General features: G+C 48.3%; 1 protein-coding gene across 1 annotated transcript in view; it reads right to left on the bottom strand.

The window, feature by feature from the left end:
- Window positions 1-8933: 8933 nt before the first annotated feature.
- The window catches only part of OTOG (otogelin), a 133401-nt gene continuing 125055 nt past the window's right edge, over window positions 8934-17279 (bottom strand). The window contains exons 55-56 of the mRNA XM_038765354.1: window positions 11087-11166; window positions 8934-9971 (exon numbers count right to left, since the gene is read on the bottom strand). Of these exons, the coding sequence (XP_038621282.1) occupies window positions 9771-9971; window positions 11087-11166 (281 nt within the window). The 3' untranslated portion in view covers window positions 8934-9770. The remainder of the gene's footprint in view (window positions 9972-11086; window positions 11167-17279) is intronic.

The following is a 17279-nucleotide window of genomic DNA, read 5'->3' as shown; positions in this document are numbered from 1 at the left end:
CCTTAGACTGTGAGCTGCATGTGAGACATAGATTGTGACAAATCTGGTTACCCTCTACCTATACTGGCAGTTGTCACATAGTAATCACTTAAGTACAACTTACTGATTAAAAAATAACACGGCTATTATTATTATTGTTAGGGTAGTTTTCCTCCAGGATCCTCTGACTGGATCCTTCAGCAGGACCTGGTTTGCTTTATTCCCCAAAGGTTTCTGGTCTGCAGGAGGAGCTTTGGGTAGGGGGCCCTCAGGGGCAAGTCCCCCAAGCAACTCTGCCATTGTTTTAGGGGGTGCCTGGTATGGGGTATCACTGAGGAGATGGTCCCAGAGCACAAAGAGTTAATGCATAATGCCATTTTAGGGGGTCATCTTTCAACGATGGCAGTAAAGTCAGCAAGTCGCCTTAGATTTTCTATGGTTTAACCTTGAACGTGAATCATTATATTACAATGTAGTTATTGATTTCCACAGGAAGAGGATTAAGCCCAGAAAATCAGGTTAGGAACCTGAAACTGAAGTGAGGAAAATGGAATTTTCCCGGTGCTAAAAACCTCTTGTGTTTGTAAAATACATTAGGAGAGTCCAAAGGCCAGGAGCTGCAGGGTGGGGAGGAGGGATGCCGCGTCCTGAGGACGTGTGCCTAGGGAGGGAGGAAGGGCAGGGGCCTGGTGGCTAGGAGGACACCCGCAAGACCCCTCGGTGGGGGCGGCGGGGTGGGCTTGGACGGAGGGATTGGGGGCCAAGGCACCAGCAAGGAGAGTTGCAGATGTCCCAGTTGGGGGAGCTCTGCCTCTCTGAAAGACACATTTTTTCTGTATTTTGCACTACCGAAGTTCACAGGCTGTGAGCCCCTCTAGGGACAGGGCCTGTGTCTAATTCCCACTTATATACCCTTTCCCAGTGCTTAGTATTGTGCTCTGCATATAGTAAGCACCTTAAATACTAGGAAATAATAAATAATAATAATAATAATCAATAAATGGTAAATAGTAGTGACATTTGATAAGCTCTTACTATGTGCCAGACATTGTACTAAGCATGGGGTGGATACAAGCAAATCAGGGTGGACACAATCCCTGTCCCATATTCATTCATTCAATTATATTTATTGAGTGTTTACCGTGTGCAGAGCACTGTACTAAGTGCTTGGGAGAAGCTCCCTGGGTCAGGCAATATCTGCGAAGTCAGTATTATCCTCCCCCAACTTCCCACTGGAGCCAGTGTCTCTCCCAGAATCTCTCTGCTTCCCCACTCTCCCCTCACAATATCCATGGGTGCTCCTTGGTGTTTGCAAACACAGCCCCTCTGTCCAGGGATTATTCCAACTTAAAAGGAATTTCAATCTCTGACCCCAGCAAGACCCTCTCCGGATAGGCATCATTCCAATCATCACACTGTCAGTGCAAAACTGGGACCTTTGACTCACTGCCTTTCATATGCTGAATTAATGCAGCATTTCCATTTTCCAAAGCCCTTTTGCCTCAGTTGTCATAGTTGTCGTGTGTGTGTGTGTGTGTGTGTGTGTGTGTGTGTGTGTGTGTGTGTGCGCGCGCGCGCACGGGGGGGGGTGTTGATAAATTTTCTCCATTTTACAGATAGAGAAACTGAGAGCCAGAGAGGCTCAGGGAAGGGTCCAATTAACCGCTCAATAAATACGATTGAATGAATACAGCAAGTGAATGGAAGCATAGGGATCGGAACCAGGTTTCCTGGGTCCCTCTCTATAAATAGGGGTGTCATTGTTTTGGGAAAAAGATACTGATTATCAGACCATTACCACACCAGTCTCTATCAAGTTTTCCCCAAGACTCCCATCTAGTTTGATCTTTGGGAACATTCTTCCTGGAAGTTCGTATCACATAGCTTTCTTTCCAAACTCCCAGAATGCTCAGAATCAAATGCTTATCATCATTTGATTTTCATACCACACTCCCCAAACCCGCTCTACTCCAAGTCAAATAATAATAATAATAATAATAATAATAATAATAATGGCACTTGTTAAGTGCTTACTATGTACCAAACACTATTCTAAGCACTGGGGTAGATACAAGTTAATCAGGTTGGACACAGTCCCTGTCCCACATGGGGCTCACTGTCTTAATCCCAATTTTACAGATGAGGTAATTGAGGTTCAGAGAAATAAAGTGATTTGCCCAAGGTCACCCAGCAGACATGTGACAGAGTTGGGATTAGAACTCAGGTCCTTCTGACCCCAGGCCTGTGCTCTATCCACTAAACCTCGCTGCTTCTCTATCATCTACTTGGTTTTCATACCAAACTTCCAAAACCCTCTCTGCTCAGAGTCAAATACTTATCATGGTACACCCTGCCTACCAAATTACCAGAACTCTCTCTGCTTATAGTCTCCATTCTCTGAGAAAGACTCAACCAAGGGAAAGTCAGCTTTCACAACCCCCCTTTAATAAGCAGGTAAATTTAAGGCACAGTTGAAGTGTTTGCGAAGGCAGTGAAGCGGATGTGAGAAGTGCGGTTAACATCATGGGGGGCAGGAGCTAGGCAGCGACATATCAACCAAAATGACTGGGCCCAGCCCCAGGGGCCGCACAGTAAACATGTAACTTGACTCGGCTTCCAGCCCGTCCCCTGGATGGGGATCAGATGGTCGGTAACAGTATCAGAGAAGAGAAAGGACTTGTAGAACTGTAACAGGAGCCCCCAGACTGTACTGTGGGCAGCAGGGACGTCTCTTTTGGCTGTCTGGTTCACTTCTTTATAGACACTCCCGAGCGGGTAATGCAATCCAACTTGACTGAAACTGGGGACTCAGGAATCAGGGTAAACATTACATTAATACCATAATTATAAAGTATTATTATACTGTTCTCCTGGATCCATTTTCAGGTTGGACCTTCAGCTGGTAGAGGTGGAGGGGTTCTTCTGGAGCCTGGATTTCCTTTGCCCCAACCCAGTATTTACCAACCCCCCTTCATCCTCCTCTTTCTCTTAAGGCTGTCCTGTTTTCACGCCTATGTGTCCTACTCCAATTCTCAATGCTTATGTACCTAGGCATATTTTAATTTGGATTTTCACAGGTAACTTCAGTGACCTATTCTCCTATTTCACCCTAAAAGAGTTGGCTACTTCCTGTTAAACCCTTCTTCTCACATTATTGTGAATCACTTTTGCTGTCTCCTCCATTGGATCTTAAGCTCCTTGAGGACAGGAGACGTGTACTTGCTGCTGCTGATGTAATAATAATATTAATAATGGGATTTGTTAAGTGCCTACTATGTGCCAAGCACTGTTCTAAGCGCTGGGGTAGATACAAGGTAATCAGGTTGTCCCACTTGGGGTTCACAGTCTTAATCCACATTTTACAGATGAGATAACTGAGGCACAGAGAAGTTTACTCCCCCCAGGCACTCAATACAGTGTTTAGCCCTCAATCGGCACTCAGTAATTACACTGATTGATTGTTGGATTGATCTTGTTCTGACTGGACTTTTCCCACTGATTCCCCAGCCTCTTGCTCATGACCAGCTCTCCCCTCCAGGAAGCCTTCCCTGATTATCATCTCATCTCCCTCCCTTCTGCATCACTTATGTACTTGGGTCTGTACCTCCTCAGCATGTTGATACTTATCGACCTCCCACAACACTTGTATTACGTTGTTTCTCCAAACTGCAATTTATTTTCATGTCTGTCTCCCGGACTAGACTGTAAGCTCCCTGTGGGATGGGAACATGCCAATCAAATCTATTTACTGTACTGTCTACGTTCTTAATGAAAATCAATCTATCAGTGTTATTTTTGAGCACTTACTGTGGGCAGAGCATCGTATTGGCATTAAGGAGGGTATAATACAACAGAGTTGGTAGACACTTTTCCTGACCACAACAAGCTTATATCATTGATGGGTTGATCAACTGATTGATTGTCAAGCATGGAATCAGAAGGCCAACAAACAACAAAAAAGTCCTATGCTGTGGACCAACTACTGACCTAGTGATGATGATGATGGTATTTGTTAAGCGCTTACTACGTGCCAAGCACTGTTCTGGAGATGCAAGTCAGATAAACTCCATCTCAGTCCAAGTGTTCCCAGAGACTCTGAACTGGAACCCATCACTGATCCATCAGCCCTCCCCGGGAACATCCTTGGGAGAGGAGAAGGTCAAGGAGGTCAGCATCAATCAATCAATCAATCCATTGATGGTATTTATTGTTTTCTTTGTATAGAGCGCTAGCTCACTGTGGTCAGGGAACATGCCTACCAACACTGTAATATTGTCCTTTCCCAGGCAATTAGTACAGTGCTCTGAACACAGTAAGCACTCAATAAATACAACTGATTGATACTAAACTCTTGGGAAAGTAAAATTGAGCTGTTAGACACAATTCCTGCTCTCAAGGAGCTTACAAAATGGCATGCCCTGATAGAACTGGTGGACTCTGGCATCATCCAACTGAAAGCCATACTGAAGGATTACAGATCAGTGAGGCCAAGAAAATAGAGCTGTCCTGTCCTTGTAAGCAAACTGAGCCCTAGGACATCAGAAAAAGGCAGGTAGTATCTCCAAGCAAGGTCTAGAAGTGACTGGAAAGCCCAGTGGGCAGTTAGGTTGCATTCTATGTTACTTATTTGGGAGCCAAAGAGCACTGGGCCACCAAGTTGGGGGAGGAGGAAGAGGGGCAAAAGCACCAGGATTAGGATGGCCTAGTGGAAAGAGTATGGGAATCAGAAGACCTAGGTTCTAGTCCTGGGTCGACCACTTGTCTGCTGTGTGACCTTGTGCTAATCACTTAACCGCTTTGTGCCTCAGTGTCCTCTTTTGTTAAATGAGGATAAAATATCTTTTCCCCCCTCTTCCTAAGTTGGGAACCCTGTATGGGACATGGACTGGGACCATTCTAATAATAATAATAATAGTTGTGGTATTTGTTAAGCCCTTACTATATGCCAGACACTGTACTAAGAGCTGGGGTGGATACAAGCAAATCAGGTTACCACAGTCCCTGTCCCACGTGGAGCTCACAATCTCAATCCCATTTTACAGATGAGAGAACTGAGGCACAGAGAAGTTAAGTGACTTGCCCAAGGCCACCCAGCAGACAAGCGGAGGATCTGGGATAAGAACCCATAACCTTTTAGTCAGAAGAAGTCTAGTCAGAGCCATGCTCTATCCACTATGCCTTGCTGCTTCCAATCTGATTACCTTGTGTCTACTGCAGCGCTTGGCATAAAGTAAACTCTTAATAAATCTCATTATTGGGCCAGGCAAATGATAGCTCCAACATGGGCTATCCTTTGGGGCCATAGGGAGGGAAGCATGACTCATTCTGCACCAGGCGGCAGTCTATCTGAATGTTGAAAGATGGAACTCTGTCTCTTCAGTGCCACAGATGCTCCTACTACCAATTCTCGGGCTCCGTCCACCCGGTGCTGCCCAGGGCCAGCGGTACCAAGGCATAATCACCGCCCCAGCTCTGCCAGCCTGTGGCTGTCCCTGGGGGCTTAGTCCAGCAGCTAGGTGGCCAGCAGGTCTCAGAATTCTGAGCCTCGGTCTCTCGGATACGAGCTTGGTGGCCCAGTGTGGGGGACATGCAGAGACAGGGCAGGAGCCAGGCTCAGTTTTTTTTTATGGTATTGGGCAAGCTCTTACTACGTGCCAGGCACTAAGCTCTGGGGTGTATATAAGATCATCAGGTTGGACACAGTCCCTGTCCTACATGGGGCTTACAGTCTTAATCCCCATTTTCCAGATAGCTGAGGCCCAGAGAAGTGAAGTGACTTGTCCAAGGTCATATGGCAGACAAGTGATAGAGCCGGAATGAGAACCAAGGTCTTACTGACTCCCAACCTCACGCTCTGGCTATGCTGCTTCCCTGATGTGGGCAGCTACTACTACTACTACAACTACAGAGGAGGCCTTAAGGGGGCATCCCCCAGGAGGCCTGCAGGGCCACCAGAGAAGCATGAAATCATTGGATAATTACCCTCCAGCTACGGGGGATTAAGACATCATAAAACCAGGCTGCATTATTTTTATTTATCTAACAGATGGAGCCTTTGTAACATGTAGCATCGTGCCAGCGTTGACAGAGGATTTAAAAGTGCTTCCCTCCAGACCAGCCCGACTCTTCTAGGCTCCCCCTACCCAATCCTCTGGCTAGAGGAAGATGGAACCCAAAACTTCCTTACAATAACCTGATTTCCATGAACACTGTGGGGCTCAAAATACCCTCCCTGACCTCTGACCTTCCCTCTAACCCGCTGACTCCTTCCCTCTCCTTTTCTTGACTACCTACAAGTGGCCTTTATTAACCATGTGTCCAAAGCCAGCCCCACTGGGCCTCCAGAGAAGTGGCTTTCACCAGAGCTGGAGGTGCTGCTTTGGAAACCCCTTGAGGGCAGGGATCATGTCTACTAACCCTATTATACTCACCCAAGTTATGGGCAGCATGGCATAGTGGATAGAACATGGGCCTGGGAATCAGAAGGTCATGGGTTCTAATCCCAGCTCTGCCACTTGTTGCTGTGTGATCTTGGGCAAGTCACTTTACTTCTCTATGCCTCAGTTACTTAATGTGTCAAATGGGGATTGAGACTGTGAGCCCCATGTGGGATAGGGACATGGAGAAGCAGCATGGCTCAATGGAAAGGGAACGGGCTTTGGAGTCAGAGGTCATGGGTTCAAATCTCGGCTCCGCCAATTGTCAGCTGTGTGACTTTGGGCAAGTCACTTAACTCCTCTGGGCCTCAGTTACCTCATCTGTAAAATGGGGTTTAAGACTGTGACCCCCCATGGGACAACCTGATCACCTTGTAACCTTCCCAGCACTTTGAACAGTGCTTTGCACATAGTAATCACTTAATAAATACCATTATTATTATTATTATTGTGTCCAACCCAATTTGCTTGTAATCATAATAATAATAACAATGGTATTTGTTAGGCGCTTACTATGAGCCAAGCACTGTTCTAAGTGCTGGGGTAGATACAAGGCAATCAGTTTGTCTCACGTTGGGCTCACGGTCTTAATCCCCATTTTACAGTTGAGGTAATTGAGGCACAGAGAAGTTAAGTGACTTGCCCAAAGTCACACAGCTGATAAGTGGCAGAAGCGGGATTAGAACCCATGACTCTGACTCCCAAGCCCGTGCTCTTTCCACTACGCCACGCTGCTTCCCCTTGTATCCACCCCAACACTTAGTAATAATAATAATAATGGTATTTGTTAAGCGCTTACTGTGTGCCGAGCACTGTTCTAAGTGCTGGGGTAGTTAGTTACTAGGTAATGAAGTTGTCCCATGTAGAGCTCACAGTCTTAATCTCCATTTTACAGATGAGGTAACTGAGGCACAGAGAAATTAAGTGACTTACCCAAGGTCACACAGCAGACAAGTGGCAGAGTAGAATTAGAACCCACAGCCTCTGACCCCCAAGCCTGTGCCATTAATACAGTGCCTGGCACATAGTAAGTGCTTAACAAATCCCATCATTATTATGGGCAGAGAACATGTCCATAAATTCTGTTGTATTGTACTTTCCCAAGCACTTAGTACAGTGCTTTGCACATAGTAAATCATCAATAAATACTATTGATTGACTATTACAGTGTTCTGCAACAGTAAGCGCCCAACAGGTACTACTGATGGATTGACCCGCAGTCATGATGTCACACAATGACAGCAGGCAGCCTGGGTCGCTACAAGTTTTGTGGGTGTTTGACACTAAATAGCACCTCTCATCTGCCTGGTTTCTGGGATTCTACTTGCCCAGTGGCTGGAGGAGTGAAAACCTCTGTTGCCTGGGAGAAGAGGAGCAAATTTTTTGTACCACAGCTTCACGCCTACTGAAGTTTTTGTTAAGTAGTCTTCTTCTTGTTTTTGGATCTATAGGACTGACATACATAAAAAGAGTAAATAGTAAAAATTTCCATGTGATTCTGTCCTGACTTTGAAGCCATTTGTAAAGACAGGGCATCCATGTGATATTTCTTAGTTCAAAGATAGTAGCTAGATCAGTTTCTCCTAAGCCATCACTGTGGCCTAATGGAAAGAGGATGGGCCTGGGAGTTAGAAGACCTGGTTTTAATCCTGATTACGCCTGATGTGTGACCTTGAGGAAGTCACAACTTCTCAGTGCTGCAGTTTCCTCACCTGTAAAATGGGGCTTCAATGCCTGTTCTTGCCCCTGCTTGGACTTGAGAGCCCCATGTGGGACAGGGACAGTCCCGAACTGATTATCTTTTGTCTACCCTAGCATCTAGAACAGGGCTTGAAACATAGTAAGCAGTTAACAAATGCAATAATGGTAATAATAATAATGAAGAAAAAGAATGCTCACGGTACATTACCTCAGGTTTTCAGAGTCCTCTGCTTTCTATATTCACTTTGCTAAATTATAAGAAACGAGCATTATCCCAAAGATGTTCTCTCTGGTAAAATAAAAAGTCAATACTTACCACCTGTTGAGTTCAAAAAGCCATTTCAGGAAAGAAATGAGAAAAAAATTACCATAACATTTGGAGAGGGGGCGAGTTTACTTGGAATTACATCATCTCTGAAAATAGAAAATATCCTTTTTTTCACAAGCTGAATATTTTTAGTTTGACATATTTGCAAAGAATAAATCATTTCTATTCCTCAAGACTTGTGCTCAAGATATTTATTGGCTGCTCTCAGAAATACATGAGCAAAATCACCTTTGCCACCAGGGAATATATGTACACATCTACAGAGTATATAGTTTCCTGGAATTTACAGTGATAGAAGTCTAGGGTTCTAAGGGTTCAGAGTCAGGGAGTCCATTGCCCTGCTTCCAGCTGGAATTCCAAAGATGGTTGCTCTTGACAAACCTCTCCAGAGGAGGAGAATAATTTGTAATGTCCCTCAGCCTTCCATTCAATCAATCAATCAATCATATTTATTGAGTGGCTTACAGTGCTCACAGCACTGTACTAAGCACTTGGGACAATGCAATATAACAGAGTCAGTAGACACATTCCCTGCCCACAGTGAGCTTACAGTCTACAGGAGCTGCCTTTGCTGAGCTCCCCATCCAGGAAGGGAAGGAATTCTCCACATCTCTGCCCCTCTAGCTACAGTCAGAGCCCATTTCCTCCTCTTCTGCCCTCAGGTCTTCCTTGCTGAAAGAGCCAAATCCTCGAGTTTGGACTAACCACTCTAAGCTCATCCTTGCCTCATCATCCTTTGTCTTCCCAACCCCATCACCTGCAGCCCAGCCCATGCTTCTGGGCAGCCTTAGGAGTGGGGAATTCTTCAGGAACAGAGGATTGAATAGGAGTGAGGAATTCTTCAGGAGTGGCATTTTTACAGCATTGGCCAGGCTCATTAGGCCTTTAGGAGGTGGTCCAGTCCATCTGCCTGCCACTGGACTGCACTGTACTCAAACTCTCCCTGGCAGAGCAGGGGGCCCTTCCCTTAAAACCGTTACTAGATTCCATGAGAGGCTACGTCTTTCCCAGGAAGAGTTGATGCCCATCACCCCAACCCGGAACACCACTGACACAAACGTCCACCTCGGGAGTCTCTTGTGAGTGCTGATGGCGGCAGAGCCGTCCGAGGTCACTTCGGTCATTTCGGTTGGGGCAAGAAGGAGGGAATGTCATTTTGGCTGGGGCCAGCTGGAGGGAATGTGATGGAGCTTGCGGGACTGTGCCTTGTTCTTAGGGTTGGGTGAGAAAGGGCTGGTCTGGGCCACCCGTGGGGTTGCAACCCCGGGACTGAGGGAATGGGCTGGTGGCCAAGCCTCCTGGCAGGGGTCATCCCCACCATAGCCTCAGGACCACTGGCAGGAGCAGTCGGTGGGCTCCTGGATGGTGTAGGTGACCCAGGTGGCATTGCTGGTGCAGTACAGCTGCACGGAGCGCTTCTGCAGGCCCAGTTCCCGGCAGCACTTGCAGAAGCGAGCATAAGTGTTGATGTTGTAGTTGTAGATGCTCGCGGAGGGACACTTCCCATCACAGGACACGATGTTCACCTGAGGAGAAATGGGGTGGGGGTGGGGAGAGGGCATAGGAGCAGAACTGGGAGAAGGACGGTCTCTGCACCCCCTGTGCCTCCCAACTCCCAGGGGAGCTCAGCCGGGATGACCCAGGAAAAGCTGGGTTGGGGATCTGAGGAAAGTTGGGGGTTTTTTAATGGTATTGGTTCAGCTCTTACTATGGGCCTGGTACTGTATTAAGTGCTGGAGGAGATATAAATTAATCAAGTTGGACACACTACCTGTCCCGCATAGGGCTCACAGTCTGAATTCCCATTTGAGAGATGAGGGAACTGAGGCTTAGAGAAATGAAATGACTTGCCCAAGGTCACACAGCAGAGAAGCGGCCGAGCCAGCATTCAAACCCAGGTCCTTCTGACTCCCAGACCTGTACTCTATCCATCAGTGCACACTGTTGGGTCAAATGGAAAACTCAGCCTGTGCCTTTCATTTCTTCCTCCTATTTTTAATCTCTGAGAATAATCCCTGTCATGAGGATTCATAGGGATTCATAATCCTTATGAATTGGAAACGACTCAACGGCACTTAATAATAATAATCCTTGTCTGTCTCCTCCATTAGACTGTCAGGTCCCCAAGGGCAGGAAACATGTCTTGTTACTGTTGAACTCTCTCAAGTTCTAAATTCAGTGCCTAGCACTCAGTGGGCGATTCATAAATACCATTAATTGACTGATTGACCACACTACCCTGAAGTAGCCATCTCAATTCCCAAGACCACCCATGCCCCCTGCCCACCTTCTTCAAGGGAGTGACTGGCAGCAATACCTGGGAAGTGGCATGGCCTAGTGGAAAGAAGACTGGCTCAGAACTCAGGAGACCTGAATTGTAATCCCAGCCCTGCCTTGGGCCTGTTGTGTCCCTTCGGGCATGTCACTTAACTTCTCTGGGCCTCAGTTTCCTCATCTATAAAATTGGAATTAAATACTTGTTCTTCCTCCCCTTTAGTTGGTGGGACCATGACCCAGTCCCTGTGTCTGATCTGATTGTCTCCTATCTATCCTAGTATTTATTTCAGTTCTTGGCACATAGTCAGTGCTTAACAGATACCATTATTATCAGTATTGTCAATGGCAAAGAGATTCCACTCACCGGCATGTTACTTCTGCAGTCATTCTTCCTGATCGTCATGCGCACAGTCACTTTTCTACAGGACTTTCCATCTTCCTTGCCTGGAGGGAGCAGGAGGAAGGAGAGAGACAGAGAGAGGAGGAGAGGAGAGGGAGAGAGAGAGGGTGAAACTGACCTGGTCCCTCAGGCCCAGCACACATCTCCCCTCCCCGCTAGGCGAGCCTTCTGGGACGCAAGAGTTGGAGAATGAATGAGAGCCCGCTGAGTCCTGGGCAGTAAGAACCGCAGTGTTAGTGTTTCATGCACTGAGAACCCCGGCACCTTTGCCCCTAGCACATCATGCATTAGTGTCCACAAAGCCTAGGCTGGAGCTGACGCCACCATCGTCCCCAAGCCCAAGGGTTCAGCCCAGGGAAGGAGGCTCCAAACCCGTAGACAGGGGCTTCTGCCTAGGGTGGGTTCCAGTGGTCCCAAAGGGAGGGTCCATGCCAATCCCAGGATCAGCTGGAGCGGGCTGGCAGGGAGTCGAGGCAACCAGGAGGCCTCCAACAACCAGTCTCAGAGGCAAAGACATCCCTGGGCATTGCCTATGGTCAGGAGCCACAAGACTGGGGGGATATAAAATGAATCCTCCTCACTCTGGGCACTCATATCTTTGAAACTTCCTGGAGCATATACTGACCAGGTTAGGTTTAAATCACTCTGCAGAGCAAATGGACAAACAACTAGAGAGCTTGCCCCATCTCTGTGAACACACATACACGCACACACATACATTCTCTCACAAAGGCATTTGTGAAATGCATTTTGGGTGTGGAGCCTGTCCTAAACTCTTGGAAGATACAAATGGATGTTTTAAGCCCAGCCAGATCTTGCCAAGAAATAGGTTATTTCCCGGGCTCTTCGGGAGGGGGAGTTTTCTCTTTCCACTCATCATTTGGCACCCAACAGCTGCATTTTATTCCTCGATGCCCAAGTGAGCTGAGGGCTTCAGCCCCTATCCAGCAGCGGCACTGGCTCCCTGGAAGTCTGCAGGCTCCAGAGTGGGAGACAGTGAGTTCGGCCCACTCCCACCCACTGAAAGCAAATTGTAGGAGGCTCTTTTTAAACACTAGAATAATTTTAAAGCATTCAGGGCTGCACCCCTTTTCTCTCTCATCCCTGTGTTTCTGTGCAAGCCTGAGTCTCAATGATCATCACTCTGAGGATTTCAGGCAGTGGCTTTCTGTTTTGGAGAGCCCTGGACATGCATTTCTTGAGATTGTTTTCTCTCCACCTTGCCATCTTCCATCCTGAGAATCTGCTCAACTTTATTTCAACCAAACTTGGGAACCACTCAACGTGGGGCTCAGAATTTGTCCCCCTCTAATGGTCAGAGATTTTGCCCGTGTGGCCTCAAGGCTGGGTGGGCAGAGCAGAAAAAGATGTGCACAGCAGAGACACGGATGAGCTGCCAGCCTGCTCAGCTTTGGGAGGGGTGAGACTTCGGGGTGCTCTTAAACCAATTCCTGAGCCACCTGCCCATCCTGAAAAGAAATCAGACAGCAGGATGGAAAATAAATTGACTTCTCTTCCTGTCTGGTTTACATTGGCCTGATTTGGAGGAGATGAGGGGAGGGGAGAATGTGGGGTGGGAGAGAGAAGGGACAGAGCCTGATCTCTGAGCCTGGTGCTCTGAGGAGCAGTAACAGGAAATAGAGCTTGAATGAAGGAGGAGGGAGCAGCATTAAACACTGTCCTGAAGCACAATGCAAATCTTAAAGGTAAATGGAATTTCTGTGGCTCCAGGGAACACCTTAGTCTAGACTGTAAGCTTGCTGTGGGCAGGGAATGTGTCTGTTATATTACAAACACTTAGTACAGTGCTACACACAGTAAGCCCTCAATAAATATGATCAACTGGCTGACTGACCTGCAAAGCTGGACAGTGAGGACCGCCCATTTCCGCTAGCAGATTCTGAGCCAGGAGGCAGCTGGCTGAACAAAGAACTCTAAATAGAGGAGGGCTGGGGTGTGGGGCTAAGCTGGAGTGTGACCGGCAGACCCCGCTGCTGGATGCCAGGCCCTGCCAATCAATGCCATGAGCAGAATGAGAGCAGAATGAGGAGCTATCTGGAAGGATGTTTTCTATTCCTCCCATCTCTCTGACTCCCCACAGCACTTCTGTACATATCTGCAATTTATTTATTTATATCCATGTCTGTCTTCCCCTCTAGACTGCAAGCTCATTGAGGGCAGGGAATGTGTCTGCTGTATTGTCAAAGTGAACTCTCCCAAGCGTTAAGTGCTCTGCACACAGTCAGCGCTCAATAAATATGATGGACTGACTGAATGACTGACTGTGAGAGGTAGACAGGAGTGGGGGTGAGGAGGGACAGTGGAGATGGTCCTCTGGCAGCAGCGGCCCAAGCAGCCCCCAGCTCTGCTCTCTCTGAAGCCCCTCTCTTCAAGCCAAGCAGAGGGGTCGTGTCTTGGAAGCAAAATGGTGGCAGCAGAAATGTCCACGTCAACGTCCCTGTATGGACTTAGGCTGGACTTTGATGCCCCTGAGCTGGAGCAGAAGTAGAGGAATGGGCTGTAGAAGAAGGCAGATCATAGACTACAAAAGCACGGGGCAGGTTTGGTGTGTGTCTGTCAGGGGTCAGGGTGTAGTAGAGAAAGAGGTGGGCTCTCATTTTCTAAACCCTTATTTTGTTTTTCATTCATTCATTCAATCGTATTTATTGAGCACTTACTGTGTGCAAAGCACGGTACTAAGAGCTTGGAGAGTGCATTAAAACAACAAACAGACACATTCCCTGCCTGCAATGAGCTCAGTCTTCTCCCACTCTCTTCTGTATCATCATTGCACTTGGATTTGTACCCTTTATTCAAACATATTCCCCTCCCTTAGCACTTAGCACACATCCATAATTTATTTATATTAATATCTGTTTCCCCCACTAGACTGTAAGCTTGCTCTGGGCAGGGATAGTGCCTACCAACTCAGTTCTTAATGTACTCTCCCAAGTGCTTAGTAAAGTAATTTAATAACACTTATAATTAATACTTTGAGAATTATAATTTTATAATTATGGTATTTGTTAAGCAATTGCTATGTGTCAAGCACCTTTCTAAGTACTGGGGTAGATACAAGGTTATGAGTTTGGGATGCAGTCCATGTCCCACCTGGGGCTTAGAGTCTCAATCCCCATTTTATAGCTGAGGTAATTGAGAAATGAAGTGGCTTGCCCAAGTTCACATGGCGAACAAGTGACAGAGCTGGGATTAGAACCCAGGTCCTCTGACTCTGAGGTCTGTGCTCTTTGCACCAGGCCATGCTGCTTCTCTGCACACAGTAAGTGCTCAATTAATATGATTGATTGATTGACTGGGCCTCTAGGGACTCTACCACTAGCTAGGCTGCTGCTGCAGCAGCTCTTTTCTCAATGAGATTTATAGGACTGTATGGAGAAAAGGAGAACTGGAAGAAATGCAGACCTATGCCATGGGGACGGGGTTCTCCACCTGAGGCAATCCTGAGGGAAGCTATTTGTCTCTCTGTGGCTCCAGAGCTCTCTCCAGGCAGGACCGTTAGGCTCAATGCTAATTCCAGCAGCACCCTGAACTTGTAACGGGCTTTTTATTTCCCCAGCGAGGTCTCACTTGTTATGCCAGTGAGAGGAGCAGGAATTATTCACTTTACAGATGTGGAAGTTCAGTGGGTGGGTGGGGAGGAGGGTTCAGTCAGCTCGCCCAGGGTCGCACTCAGCGGCAGAGTCGCTGGGACTAGAAACGAGGTATACTTTTTCCGCCACCCAGGACCTGACTCCAGACCTAGCTGCCAGGAAGGGAAAAACCACAGGATGGGTTCCACGGTGCTGATCCTCCAGCTGTTTCACTGGGCCCCGGTTGGGAATGAGCAGAGAATATTCCCACAGGGCAGCCTTTTTGGCATGTCGCGCCCGGAAACAGATGTGCCAAGCAAAGCGAGGGAATTAGTCTCTAAGGGCTATGGGGCTGGTAACCGGGAGGCCGGAGCGACTGAAGCAGACGCGCATGCAGCAGACTATTATGCTACACCCAGGCCCACGAGCCACAGTACATTGTTGGCTGTCAACAATGCACTGCCCTGGCAGCGTGTGCTGGGCCGGGGGAAATCCTGGGGAGCCCGCTGAGAGTGGAGGGCGCAGACTGGGTTTCCCCACACACCCCTGAGGACGGGAGGGCCTCCCCTGCCTCCTCCTCCTCCTCCTCAGAGCAGGGAGTACATTGTTGGAAATCAACAATGGGGTGGCTTTGCCTTAGTCCTACTGATTTCTGAGAAAATGTACCTGGGTTACAGCGGAAACTAACTGGAGGAGAGACTGGGCTAACGGGGAATGGAAGCAGGGACCCTGCAGCACCTGTGAGAACGTTACACAGGCGGTGAGTTACACACGGTGGAGAGCTGGTCCGGCCCGCTCCCAGCCTGACACCAGGCTGCTTTGTCCCGACGTTTCGGTGTGGTGGGGTATGAGAATGAAGGGAAGGCCCCGGGAGATGAGGTTATGGGACCGGGGATCCCCTTCGACGACTGGTCTCAACTCGCTTTGTGGGGGGAAGGTGTCCGTTTATTGTCATATTGTACTCTCCCAAGTGCCTAGTACAGTGCTCTGCACATGGTAAGCACTCAGTAAATATGATTGAATGGGAACAGGAATGAGGGGCCACCAAGCCTCATGGATGGACAAGGAGTTTGTGCCCATGCCGGGGAAGCCAGTGAGATTGAAGCAGCCACCCCAGGTGGTGCCGCTTCTTTGCCATGACACATTATATCACTGTGGAGCGGGGCAAGGGATCCTGCTAATAAAACCCTGGGCATTCCCGGCATGGCTGAAGTGGTCCCAGGGTGCTCTGTCCTTTCACTCCTTTAATTTTGGAAATTAGAGCCATGTTGGGTAATGAGGGGCCATGGGTGTGGGTGTGGGGCTCATGGGGAAAAGTTTTGTGGCAAAGTCAAATCCCCAGGGATGGGATCCTTCTTATTCCAACAGAGACAGAAATAGACAGATGGTGAGTGGGCTGGGGCCACTGCTGGCCTTTCTATGAAGCCCAGTGAAAGCAGGAATCAAGAAAGGAAAGCCTTGGCTCCCCCGGTTTGGAATCCACTGCCAGTCAGCCAGGCTGCCTAGCCCAATCCCGGGACCACAGTTTCCGAAGTGGTCCACAGAAGAGAGCACACTATCTAACTGGTGACATCTCTTTTTTTATGGTATTTGCTAAGCGCTTACTATGTGTCAGGTACTGTACTAAGTGCTGGATAGATACAAGCTTATTAGGTTGGACACAATCCCTGTCCCACATGGGGCTCACAGTCTTAATCCCCATTTTACAGATGAGGTAACTGAGGCACAGAGAAGTTAAATGATTTGCCCAAGGTCACAGAGCCGACAAGTAGTGGAGCCAGGATTGGAACCCAGGTCCTTCTGACTCCCATGCCCGGAGTCTATCCACTAGGCCATGCTGCTTCTCACTAGACCATACTGCTTCTGGCACTGGGCAGAAAGGAAGCAGACCAGCCCTGTCTGGGGCAGAGATTTGGAACGAGACCCAAACATGTTAGCTCCTCAGAGAACGTCTTATGGGGGCGCAAGATGTTGGGCTTCTAACCCTGCTGGACATGGGGCCACAATCCAGGACCCATCCAGTCCTGTCAGGAGTGCCTGGTATGGGGATACTCGGTCGGTTTGGGTTCATCCCCAACGCCCAGGACCCCAAGGAGACCAGACCACATCTGAGCTGACAAGGGTGGTGCCCGGGGCAGCCCCCGAGCCAGGCTCATCCCACTCCAAGCCCCAACTGGACACAGATGGCCCTCTGACCCACTCTTCTCCTCACATGTCCTGAATGGCTCTGCACACCCTTTCTGCCAACTTCTCGGCCTTTCCCAAACCCAGGGCCCTCGACACTTTGCCCAAGGACATTTTACAGGAAACAAAAAATCGCTTCACAGACACGGATCCCAGACTTAATGGATGCTACAGGTATCATATCAAAAGAATCCAGCTCCAGAGGATGAGGAGGAGGAGCCCATTGTGAAGGTGGCCTCACCCCTGCCCCTCAGGACCTCTGATGGTACAGCCTTGAGGAAAGGATGCTGAGAACAAACAGGCCCCAGGGTCCCAGGCTGCTGCCTCATCCGATAAAAGCAAGCTTCCTCCCACGGCGCTCAGACCAGTTGGCACCTCTGCCT

The sequence above is a fragment of the Tachyglossus aculeatus genome, chromosome 22, assembly GCF_015852505.1.
Source record: "Tachyglossus aculeatus isolate mTacAcu1 chromosome 22, mTacAcu1.pri, whole genome shotgun sequence".
NCBI lineage: Eukaryota > Metazoa > Chordata > Mammalia > Monotremata > Tachyglossidae > Tachyglossus > Tachyglossus aculeatus.
The sequence above is the reverse complement of the archived record's forward strand: the minus strand, read 5'-3'. Positions and strand labels throughout refer to the sequence as shown.